Source organism: Barbus barbus (genome assembly GCF_936440315.1).
Source record: "Barbus barbus genome assembly, chromosome: 49".
Taxonomy (NCBI): domain Eukaryota; kingdom Metazoa; phylum Chordata; class Actinopteri; order Cypriniformes; family Cyprinidae; genus Barbus; species Barbus barbus.
Genome location: NC_136727.1, coordinates 11,386,382 through 11,399,244, shown reverse-complemented (window position 1 = coordinate 11,399,244; position 12,863 = coordinate 11,386,382). Strand labels below are relative to the sequence as shown.

Genomic DNA, 12,863 nt, shown 5'->3' with positions numbered 1-12,863 from the left:
TTAATTTATTTCTTGATTCTGATTGGTCAATCGAGCCATTCAGTGGTCTGATAACAATCATAAGCAATCTATTTAGTAAATTTTTTTATGCTAGTATCAAGTCTCTCGCATTAGTTTGCTTCTTTTTCTTGCCATATAACATGGGTAATTTCTTCTTGAATTATTTTTCCATGTCAAGTTATTTATTTAGCAAGAAGCTGTGTAATAAGTGAGGCACCTATCACCTTGTCAGGTATATTTTGCTGTAACAGATGGACATTATCGTTTACATAACTGCAGCTAAAAAAGACATTCTGGTATTACTCCAACAAGTTCCTGCAACACTTTATTGCTGGTGTAAGGAAATAAAGTGCTTTAAAGACGAAAAAAAACAAAAAAAAAAGTTGAGTTATTCAAACTTGCAACTCTATAGCACCCTCTATGGAGTGGAACGCGTCAGAAGTCAGGGAAAAAAATATTTGAGATTGTCACAACTCATTTTTTTTAATATGGAAAACAACAGATTACACAATACAGCAAATATTAATCGTTTTATACAAACTAAAAAAAAAAAAATATCTAACTAGAAAAACTGTTTCAAAACGTCACATTTAAAACATTAACATCTATACACAAATGAATGTACACATATAAAACACATATACATTCTTTCAATATATTATTATATAAAGAATTTGTTTTGTTTTCTCCTTAATAAGCAGAGCAGCTTGAAGAAGTCTTTTCCTACCATGACTGTAGCTTAATGTGTGGTTGTATGGACCCAGACCCAAAAATATATGGATAGGTAGCATTTCATGTAGTTGTTGGATCCCGTGTAGATAACATTTTCTTATAGGAGAAAATTTGAAGTGCACCTAAACTTGTGTGATTCAGGAAGATGTGAGGACATCCTGTGTGTCTTTTACAATAATTTCATCCACTAACGTCACACCTGCAGTAGAGTTTCCATTCTTTAATTGGTGATAACCTAGAAGATAAGCAGATTAGCTGCCTTCATCTTTTCCAGATTCGAGCGATTGTCGATTTCACATTCGGAAAGTGTTCTGCCATTATCCGTTTGAAGAGTAAAACATAGCATGTTTAAATGGAAATGAGTCCATTCGGATCGGTCTCTCACTCGCAGACAGTTTGAAGTCAGTTTGATTGTTTTTCCAGGAGGGTTTCATGGTTGAAGAACAGTCTGGCTGGTGGGTATCCATCCTCAAGCTGGCGTCTAGACCAGCTCCTTCAGTTCAACAGCAGCATAAGAACCAGAGCTGCGAAAACAGAAGGTTTAACTATTGTTCCTCTACTATAAATGTGTGGAGTCCTGGGTGAATTTTGTTTCAGAGTGCTTGGCGGAAGTGCCTTAAGGTCCTCCAGGGCACCATACGCTGCCATGGAGAACTCCGGATCTCCTGTCGTGAGAAGATCGAACACGCACGACTGGAAATAAACGTCCTCCACCTGCAGCATCTCTCGACACTTTGTGGTCGCACGTTCCAACATGTCCACGTGTGTCAAGAGGCCTGGCTGCAGCTCGCTACCATCGTCTTCCCCGTACCAGCCACCCATAAGCCGGCTTTGCTGCCGGTTGAGTACATGGGCTTTGATGACCTCACTGCGCGGACAGCCGTGCAGACACAGCTGTAGGCCGCCGTTCTCCTCGGCTAAGTCCTCAGGCATGCGGATGGCGAAAGTCAGGTAGCGGCCGACCTGCCGCACAATGATGGACGTGCCTAGGTAGCGAGCGTGGATCTTTACTTGCCGTATACCTAAACCTCCACTACCCTCCACGATCCACAGGCTCTCTCCTTTCCCACCGCTTCGCGTGCCGTCCTGGAACGCCGATGGCAGGTCCTCGGTGGTGGCCTGGTACACCTTCTGCTCGGTGCAGTCATGGTAGGACTTGAAGATGACTGTTATCTACAGGGAAGATTAAACGGGAAATGGTGAGTAATAGCTCACACTGAAAATCAATACATGAAATTGCTTTCAATTGACTGGAGGATTGTTTCAACATTGTGTTTTTGTGCAGCCTGATTTTTGCTTTGAAAACTATATGTCAGAACGTGTCCACACCACCAGGTCAGTGGTGTTTTAGAATTCTTTATATACTATTATAATCTTTCATTTTCTGAATTAACTTTTATATTTTTAGTTTAAATTCTAGTCATTTTGTTATGTCTTTTGTCGTGATTTAAAAAAAAAACTTTATTCTTATTCAATTTTAGTACTTCAACTTCAAATTATTTCAGTTGAAATGTTGACAAATAACTGAAATAAGTTTAAGTTGCAGCCATAAAATTACTAAATGGAAATAAAACCTAACTAAAACAGAAATAAAAATAATAATAAATAAACCTAAATAAAATAGTAATATTTGGTTACACTTTATTTTAATGTGTCCTTGCTACAATGTAATTATACATTTAATTACTGAGTAATATTAATTAACTACATGTACTTACTATGGTTAGAGTTATGATTAGGGTTTGGGAAAGGATTACTTGCATGTAATTATGCATAATTTATTGTTACTATAATGTAACCGGTGTAACAAGGACACCTTAAAATAAAGTGTTAAATAATATTTTCAAAACTATAATAGTATATAATACTAAAATAACATTGGAAGTTTTGCTAGTGCCATAGACCTAGATGCAACCACATGATGGCAGTAGAGGACCAGAGAAAAAAAATCAAATGGACAATTTGGGATCTGCTAGTATGTAATCTAAACCAAACTCAATGACTAATCAATAGAACATCCAACGGCAGATTTCTATAAAACTCTGATCAAGTCACAGAGCTGTAAACCATCAACTGTCAGTAAAATTAGGTCATGTTCTACATGATTAATCCAAGAATGTCCATTACATTTAAAGCTAAAGATATAGCTCCGATGCAACGTTTTGCCAAATTAGAAACACATCATGAGCTCTTCGTTGAGCCAAAGGATAATGAGAAATCCTCAGAGAAAGATCTTTAAACAATTATTCTCATAAATATTTTATGTTAAAGTCAGTGGTCCCCTGAAAGTTTATTAAAATGACAAGTTTTATGTTCTCAGATTACCTCCTTTGAAAAAATGCAGATATTGTCATTCCCATGTTACAGTCATACTTCATGTCTGTTCACCTTCCAGAAACTAACCGACTGTAACCAGTCTGAATAATTTATTTTCCATTCCTCCTTTTAGTGTCTCCCCCACTTTTTGTGAAACAGCTGGGGGATTCTATTATAGTCTTTTGGTCCTGCATTGTCGCCACGGCTCAACAGTCTAAATCCACGTTCCTTAATAGAAGAGGAAAAAAAATGTCCCCCTGATGACATCATTGTTTGGGCTGACTGTCTGTCTCTCTCAAGCTTTTGGTTTGATGGTTTCTTTGGACCATGCGAGAACATGAGACCATGGCCCATTTTCAGTTACATTTATTTGGTAATCTATTTGGCTATTATATTATGATAAATTAATATACTTTGCCAAACAGGTTTGTATAGTATCAAAGAAAAAAATTCACCAAAAATATCCTCATGTTGTCCAAAAACCTATGTGACTTTCATTCTTCTGCAAAGCACAAGTGAATATTTTAAGAATTTTTCACCATTTTGTCCATACAATAAAAGTTAATGGGGTCCAAAACCAACTTACATTCTTCTGTAAAGCATACAAGAAGAGATTATTGGAAAAAGAAAAGAAAATCTGTGTTTTTGTCTTTACAAAGCCATGGGATTCAAATGTTGGTTTTGGACCCCACTGACTCACTATATGGACAAAAAGGTGAAAAATTCTTCAGAATATCTTCTTCATATTCAAAAAGTAAGTCATATATGTTTAGAAGAACATGTGGGTGAGTAAATAATTGTTTTTTCACATTTTCAACACTTGCACTGATGACAAGGCTTCAAAACAACTTTTGCCCAATTTCATAAAACCACCAGTATCGTGGTTACTCTGCTTTACTAAAAGGACCAGTACAATTTGGAACAGGTCACACTTACAGGAAGTTAAGAAAAAAGCCATTTGCACAACTAACCTTGTTGGTTGCTGTAGCACTGGAGCCTTCAACCACCGGTACGTTTGTGACTTGAACCGAAAGGTATCGGTTGTGAATGAGCGGCCAGGCTCCTTCAACCCTACACGTCTGGAACTCATCCCGAAAAGTCCGCAAGTGAGGATCACCGAATAATCCACAATGTCCGTACTTTTTCTGCTGGGCTGCCGGGCCTGAGGCGAGCACCCTGCTCTCATAGTTGCAGACGTCCACCACTGGTGGCTTGGAAGTACTGGGTGCTTTGGCCGACGACGTTGGGCCATCGCTGGAGCAGTTGTGCTGTGCAAAGAGCTCTTTAATACGGAATACAGCGGAGTGGTACACCAAGTCCCCTCTACAGCCATGAGCTGTGCGACGCGTACACAACGAGTAGGCCCTCAGAGCAATGCAGTAGTCCACATCTGGAAGCACCTCCTCTTGCAAGCCACCGGAGGGTGAGAATGAAGCCACGTACTCTGCATTACAGCGCTGAATTCGACATTTTTGGCAGCACACTGTTAAAAATCAAGAAGAATTAGGCATTAATGAGATGCATGTGAGAGAATCACTATTTGATGGTTGGTTGGTGATGGAGACGTTCATGATTACAGTTCTTAGCCTTGTATGGTTTCTAGCTATCAATCTATAGACTAAACCTGTTTAACAGCTACACAACTGCTGTATTTTGTCATTCTGACATTCATTGGTTGCCCTCGAGTCAGCATGGCATCTGAAAAGATAACTACAAGCTGGTGATTGCTATTCCAAACCAAGAAAACATTCCTTGTCTGGATTCCTTATAGTGTTTTACAGTTATGGTCTAACAAAAGTGTGAAAATAGTTACTGCTTCATTTGATATGACGACTTTCTACTGCTTTGAATACAGGCCCAACAATAACAAATGGGATGGAATTTGGCTAGCATTAGTAAAATTATGAAAAACTCCTACTGCTAGGATGTAGTAATTGTATTCTACATGGTTTCCACAAATTTTGACCAATGAATTTCCATGACTTCAGAGTAGTGTATGAGTAATTACAAAAAAAATAAAATAAATTGCACAATAGCATGGAAACAGTGATGTTCACGGGTATATTAATTTATTAATCTCATATTATTAACATGAACAATGTATTAAATATGTAGCCTACTTTTTAGAATACCATATACTATTTTACATAAACTGTTCTAGATTAATCGTTACGCATAATTTACAACTCTGTGGAAATGAATGCAATATCTCTACATTAAAACAGTTACAATGCATAGCTAACGTTAATGGTTTAGTTAACAAATAAACCATTATCATTCTGTCGGAAAAAAATAAAATAATAATTTAAAAAATAATATTATAAAATAATAATTTTTAGCTGTACCAAAACTATTTTTACATCCAGTTCACACTCGCGAACAATTAAAACTTTGAAACAATCAAAACCTGCGCGTGCTTTTCAGAGAGGCATAAGTTATGTTAGGTGGTTAAAACGCGCTGTTAACGCAAAGTATAAATAACCCATATTTGATCGCTGCTGTTCACAAATCACAATTTTTTTACTCTTTACGGCACACTTTCTTCTTCAACACAGTCACGGGCTTTCGAAGTAAGTTAACGTAAACAACTTCAAACAGCGACACGACCAGAAGTTAGCCAGGTTAGCGAAAGTTTTGCCAAACTAATAAAATATCTGACTAAACTTATCAATACGCTTAAAGAGCGGCAAATAGTGAGGATGAACTTCAAACATCATTTCAGAAGGTAAGTATAACATTTGGTTATCAAGGCAAACTTTTAAAGAAATACGTTGGGTTTAAATCTTTTGCTAGCGAGTTAGCAGCACATCTCTGGCCTACAGAAGAACTAACTGCGTATGAATTAGAAAGTGCATTCATATGAGCGATTGCGCAGTTGCATGAAGTAGCACGTTTAAAGTTTTAAAATGCTTTTTAGAGATTTTGATCGAACAACTTGTCTCCAAAAGATAGTGTAAAGTTTCCCCATTAGCTCTCGCTTTGGGATGTGTTTATGCACATACGAGCGATTAATACGAGCAAAACTATTTACCTGGTCGGAGTAACAGGCACATAGAAACCACTAAAAGACAAATCCAGTTCCAAAGCTGCCGCTTAGCCAGGTTGAGAGAGCCGCTTCTCCCCATGCCAATCCATTCAGTTTGATTGCAGTTCTCCAACTGCTGCTTATCGGCGTTGAGGCTGCGAGAAATCACAAAACTTTTTAATTCCCTTCCCCAGCCACTGTCATTCAAAGGAAAAGTGCTGAAAAGCCTTGCATGGGAGGAGCTTCTATTCGCCAGCCCTTTCCATGAACGCTGACAAGTGCTCAGTCACGTCTTTATACGAGTTGTGCAGTGCAAAAGTATGAACGATTCTGTCTATAAAATAACGTTTTTAGGTTGCATGAATGTCGTTCAGAGTCAGTCAACTATTATTAATTGTTGGCATACCTGCTATAACGTTTTAATAATTTAAAACTTGTTTTCTGTGTACACTACATTTTAATTGTAGAACATACATATTTTTGAAAGATACATTAGTTTAAATGATCAATTAAATGTGCCAAAACAAACATGGGAACAAACTGTCATCTATCAATTGCCTCGCTTTGGACAGCTGAATTTCTGCAAATCTTATTCTAATCTATGTAATAAGCAGAGGGAAACTAAAGAAATGAAAATAGTTCAGCCTAGCCTGGGGGGTTCAGCATGCTAATCCTACATCCTCCAGTCTAATATCATGGTTTGTTGAACTACTTTGAGCTGGTTTATGGTTTGATCATGTTTGCAGTTGGTGCTTTGAGATATGAGGTTACATTGCGATTATGGGGGGGAAAAAAAACAATACATTGCTTACCGTTTGAAATGATTTTGTGGATCCATTGAGAGTGTAGCCTTGGAGGAAACACAAAATATACACATTGATTTATATACATAATATTTGTTTACACATCAGTGTCTTTAAACATGTTTGTTAGGGTTAGGTAATAAACGACATTGATATTATATAATTACTAGTAATCGCATCCAAAATAAAAGTTTTTGTTTTCATAATATGTGTGTATTGTGTCTATTTATTATGTATATATAAATACACACGAATGCAGCATATATTTTGAAAATATTTACATGTATATATTTATATTAATATAATGTATATCATATATAAATATATTTAATATATAAACGTAACATATTTTTCTTAAATATATACATGCATTTGTGTGTATTTATATATTCATAATAAATATACACAGTACACACACATACATTATGTAAACAAAAACTTTTATTTTGGATGCGATTAATCGCGATTAATCGTTTGACAGCACTTATAGATAGAGATATATGATCATATTGTGTCCTTGTTTCATCACACATTGGTTGATCACTTGAAGTTTGACTTAAAATTACATTTCATTCTCCCTCACAACAATATGTGCATTAGTCAATGGTAATAGTAATTACCTCAATACTACTACTGGAGAGCCGGCTGCCCCCATAAAGTCATTCCTGTCTCTGGTCTATAGTGGTATTGATACAACAGAGGCATCATTCAGAATCTGGCCACTGAAGCAAATACCTCATTCACTCAGGTGGATGGATCAGTGAGCCCCTTACAAGCACCTCATGCCAGTAGACGACTTGACAAGGCTGATGGGCGGAGAAAGGGTTCTTTCTTTCCATCACGTTTGTGAGCATATTACATTGCATGACCCAGCGAATATACATATTCCTCTGGTCAAAGCAAGAAGGGAGCGCGTCAATTACAGAGGTGAATCGGGTACAAAAAAAATCAAGAAAAAGACAGGAAGAAAAACGAGAAAGAGAAGAGAAAGGAACGGAAACGAAGGGATAAGCCAGTACACTTCTCCTGACACTGACTCACTTGTTCTTATACAATAGTGGAATGAGGTCAGTCTGGTAAAATTAGCCATCCGCTTCATGGCAGGACTGAATGCCAGGCCAGTGAGAGGGGACGGAGAGTCTCCATTTGAGAAACCAGAGAAATAAAGAGACTACATTTTTTTACAGAAAGTGAGATGAAGTATTGGGAAGAGAAGAGAAGAAGGTCATTTGCTAAAAGCCCAGAACTTCTACTCAGCGCAAGTTAAGAAAAAGAAGTGAAATGGAATGATACGAACCATTACACCAGTAAAACCTGAACTGAATAGTGGAAATAATGATTGTTTTCAAGCAGGTTTCCCAGTGACTCTCCTCATCTGTCATTGGTTCAACAAACAGCTTGGCGACACCTCAAACCCATGCCATTTGTTGAGCTGCTGTTGCTGTTGTCAGGCTGGTCTGGATGTTCAAACAATGTTTTTATAACACCACAGAATGTCTTCGGGGGAATGAACTGACAGACTAACAGTTGTCTCTGCATATTAAGCTGGGATAGGAGAAAGTTTACATGCTTCAGCTTTAAGAAAACAATCGGCTGAAGCTTTGTCCTATAAATTCAAAGATGGACACAAGAGTGAGAGACAGAGAAGCAGAGAAGTAACTGAAGGAGAGCAGGAGAGGGAAGAAAAAGAGGAAGAGGAATTGGGTTTCCACTGACTGTATGACTGGGCAGCTCCATATGGTCCTCATTAAGGTGCTCACTCTGTGGGAGCAGCTCCACACCGCGCTGCTTGTTTTTGTTATTAGGCCCATCACATTTCGGTATGGAGGGCACTGGAATATTGGGCCACTGACAGGTCTTGCCCAGTGGTTCGCAACAAAAATGAAAGTTTAAATGTTGCCTTGGCAGCTAACTGAAATAAGCAAGTTGAAGTACTAAAACTGAGCTAAAAAAATTTATAAGATAAAATAAAAAAAAAGCCAAATAGAAAAAAAAAAAAACTGACAAAATAAAACTTAAAATCTAAATTTTCAAATAAAAATACAAATATATCACTGCTTTGTTTTCTTTACACAGACCGAACACTGGGCATCAAGTACTGTAATAATATATAATACATAATATTATATATAAGATCTAATCAAATTTATTGAACATTGTTTTATCTTGTTGTTATATACTATATTAAAATATATTAAATGGTTTGTTTGGACTTGAAGCCTTCAAAGCCCCCTCCTTAAAATATTAATAATACAATCTCTTGCATTTTATATTTTGAATTTGAATTTTTTTTTTTTTTTTTTTACTTTGCTGTCCAGAACAGGTCAGTGAACTACCAGTTGAGAAGCCCTGGTCTAGCCATCCACAGAAGTTGAGTAAAGTGTCAAATTTACTCAAGTGCAACTTTAAGTGCAACTGTGAAATGAGGGCCTAAAATGTGTTTACCCACACTACAGAGCTAAAAATTAAACTTTTCTTAGTAGCACGTTTGAGTCAGAGCAATTGCCATAGATAACGGGGACAGAAGTGTGTGCCTGTAAGAGGCTGCCACTGATACCATCTCTGCTCAAGGATCCCACTTAACTGCCTTGATTGATGCCCAACTGAACTCTAGGGGGTACGAAAAGAGAAGGTCTTTGTGGGTCCTAAGTGGATTGCTTTCTCCCTGAGAGTTGTTAAGTATTAATTTGTAATAATTGCACTTGAAGTACATCTAATTGCATCGGAAAAAGTTGTTTCACTTGGAAAGCGCCTCTGAACTGACATTGTTGGCTTAATAAATTTGATAGATTTTAGATGCTAGCACTGTCTGCTTCCTACAAGTAATTCGTTTGCAAACACAAAATCCTTTTTTCTTCACTGCCCCTTAGAGCTGTTTCCTTCTACTCAAGAGATGCTGTTGACATAGTGTCAAGCTCAGTCCTTTTTAAAAAGATAAACACATAAGTAACCTTAGATTCAGGGTCATGGGGTCTTCTCAGTTTGGTGAAGAAAGATAGTGGAAGTAAACAAAGGCAGAATGAGGAGAAGCCTTAGATCTCCTCTCTAAGAAAGGCTAAGCGTAAGCAAAACCAATCTGTGGGATCAACGCTGAGCTGCTGCCATCCATACCTGACAATTGGTGAATTCAAGAGACTTTGTTGTTGAACTTTAGGTTTCCGATTAAACATATACGGCGTAAAACATTTCAAGGTGACTCCACTCAAGATGTTTTATCTAACCCAAGTTTTGGTGTTAGGTGTGGTCTGATATGTGTCCTATTTGTGGAGAAGTTTTGATGGTATAATCAATTAGTTTAGAGATCTTAATTAGAGATTGTTAGGTCTCTCCATTTAAAGAAAATATTTAGCAGAACTGTTTATATCCATACAATAAAAAAGGATGGACCCCACTGACTTCCATTGTATGGACAAAAAAAACAACAAAAAAACACTCTTTCTATGTGAAGTGAACTATGTCTGGTAGTTGAACGCATTGATTTTCGCCAGCTCAAATTTCCTCTAATCAAATTTTCAAATGTTTTCTAACAAAACTGAAGAGTTTGAGAGTAGATGTTCAACAAAATTAAAAGGAAAGCTGTCAAATATGTCAAAAGAGTTGCTTGTTTTGTGCAAAGCATTATTGAATGTGATTGAGGGAATAGTCATTTTAAAGCATTTACATGCTTAATTTTTTCAATACGATTGTGTTTGTATGAAGGATTTTCAATCCAATGGGTGCATCTAAACGTAAACAGTGGAGTCTCATAATTTATTGTACAATATGTGTTACCCTTGTCAAATGACACGTGGACTGAAATAAACAGTAAATATAGAAACAACGTCCAAATATTTGATGCAGTTGGAATTACAAAAAAGGTGCTTGTAGTCTTTTTTTAAACATTTTTGCTGAAGTACATAGTACAATAACTGATGTGAGAAGGGAAGAATGCGAGAGAGAAGCAATGAAAACTCCTAAAGTTCTCCCGCTCTCTCTCTCCCTCCCACAACAACACCTGCTCAGGCTCTTATTTCAAACCTCTCAGCTGTGGGAGCATTCTATGACCAAATAAATCCGTGGAATCAAATGTGACTCTCGCTCCCAGACCTCCAAGTCCAGCCAGGCCGAGCTCAAGCCATGGGAACACAATACGTATAGAGTGCAACAAAGCCCACATCAGCCCGAGCTTACTAGTCATCTTTTGAGAATTTTGCTCTCTGCCAATGATTTTTTAGTTGTCTGCAGTGCTGAAGTTTTACACCCTGACCAGCATCTCATTGGATGGCAGCTGTGTCCCTCCTCCACTCACAAAGTTTGAAAATGGACAGATTGCTCTTCTGTTACCTAAAACTGTAGACTTGCATTTCACCCAAAAAACTTAACATGACTTACTTGATTTACCTATGCTATTTCAAAAACTGTATGCCTTTCTTTTTTCAGACTTCAAAAAGTGGTACAACTCTATATTCCGAATCTCCTGTGGTTACATGACAGGTTTGCGTAAGAATAAGATTGAAATTTAAGTAGTTATTCAATGTAAATTTTCTCAACCATTGGGCTGTAAACTGTTGCAACCAAATAATTGCAAAAATTTAAATCTGTTCTGCACACAAGTTATCATAGAAGACCTGTAATATATCACACATGTCATATGGACTACTTTTATATAATACATGGGTGCTTTTTAATGCCTTAAAGCTTGACAGCATTAGTCCTTGTTTGATTATGCTGAAAATTCGATAAAAAACTTTTTTTTTTCTTTTTTTTATTGAAGACTCGTACATTAATTGTGAGCATAATATATATATATATATATATATATATATATATATATATATATATATATATATATATATACATATATAGAGAGAGAGTTTTGCAAATGTCCTTTTTTACGTTTAAATATTTTTTGGTTATACAGTGGTTTTCCTGTTATCAAAAATCAGTAAGGTTATGGGTCTTAGATCACAGGAATTAACAGCATACCATATTTCTAACATATTTTTGATGTTGCAATATTGAGACAAAGGAGTTAGTTGTAGTTGAATGAACTTCTTATAAGTATAGCATAAACTCCAAAAAACAGATACCAAAGAAACTCCACTATCTGATTATGGCATCTTTCAGATTCCTTGACAGTGAATCAAAGCTGATTGTACTCTTCTACATTCAAAGTGTTTGTTTTCTAAACTCAAAAATGCATAATACAGAAATGTGAGGCTTAAAACCACAAAACAGCAGCAGGCAGCTTTACTGTAGTACTTTTAACAACCGAGGGTTCACTTTAAGGGTCAGTAAGTATCAAATGACATGAGTAATGGCATTGCAAGTCCCAAAGCAAGCAGCAGAAAGATGAAATGGAACTTACCTCTGATTTTTGTGACTGATGGGCATGTGGCATGGATGTGTAAAAGACCATTTCACTGAGAGAAGTCTGTTAACCCCTGTTCCTTATCTGTCTCTACCAGACAACTGTGTCCAGCTTTGCTTGACAAAGGGAGATAGCTGTGAATTAAAGCACATGACAACAGCTGTCTTTTTAAAGAATCGGCACTTTGATTAGGGTCGGTTTGTAGTCAAGCAATGTTCGCTAATTCCTACATATCGGAGAAGGGCGGGTAGGAAAAAAAAAGACGAAAAATCCCAAACACACTATAGCATGCACACACACATACACAATTATACACATTCAAGGGATTTGACAGCATATGTCGTCTTTGGCCAGCGTCCCATATTCTACAATGGTCATCCACACAGCGCAGTCTGTAATAAGACCAGAGTCTTACAGCAAATATATAGCGGCTCCAAAAACTACATGGACACTTAAGTCACACCTAAAAATAAAATAAAATCAACTCAAGTGGGATCTGCAAACAAATTATGACTTTTTTTTTCCTATAACTAAATTTATCAGTCATTATTTTATAAAGTTTCTCTTAAGTTCTCACAGAGTAATCATAGATGTAGTTCATCACATTAATTATGAACATGTTTGACAACCTGAAAGA

General features: G+C 36.9%; 1 protein-coding gene across 1 annotated transcript; it reads right to left on the bottom strand.

Annotated features, from left to right (window-relative positions):
* Positions 1 to 460: 460 nt before the first annotated feature.
* LOC306867335 (repulsive guidance molecule B-like) lies at positions 461 to 12,616 on the bottom strand. Its single transcript, XM_079412938.1, has 5 exons — positions 12,224 to 12,616; positions 6,886 to 6,923; positions 6,080 to 6,228; positions 4,020 to 4,531; positions 461 to 1,905 (listed from the first exon to the last, which is right to left on the bottom strand). Exons 1-5 carry the CDS (start codon positions 12,272 to 12,274, stop codon positions 1,228 to 1,230), a joined length of 1,428 nt encoding a protein of 475 aa, XP_079269064.1. The 5' UTR covers positions 12,275 to 12,616; the 3' UTR covers positions 461 to 1,227.
* Between the last annotated feature and the right edge of the window lie 247 nt (positions 12,617 to 12,863).

What these genes read in the sequence shown, in the direction of transcription:
- LOC306867335 (XM_079412938.1), bottom strand. Translation starts at nt 12,274, where the DNA reads ATGGTCTTTTACACATCCATGCCACATGCCCATCAGTCACAAAAATCA. An exon ending in CCACAAAATCATTTCAAACG is followed by an intron (nt 6,229 to 6,885) that starts GTAAGCAATGTA and finishes GATTTCTCGCAG; the next exon opens with CCTCAACGCCGATAAGCAGC. An exon ending in GTGCCTGTTACTCCGACCAG is followed by an intron (nt 4,532 to 6,079) that starts GTAAATAGTTTT and finishes GATTTTTAACAG; the next exon opens with TGTGCTGCCAAAAATGTCGA.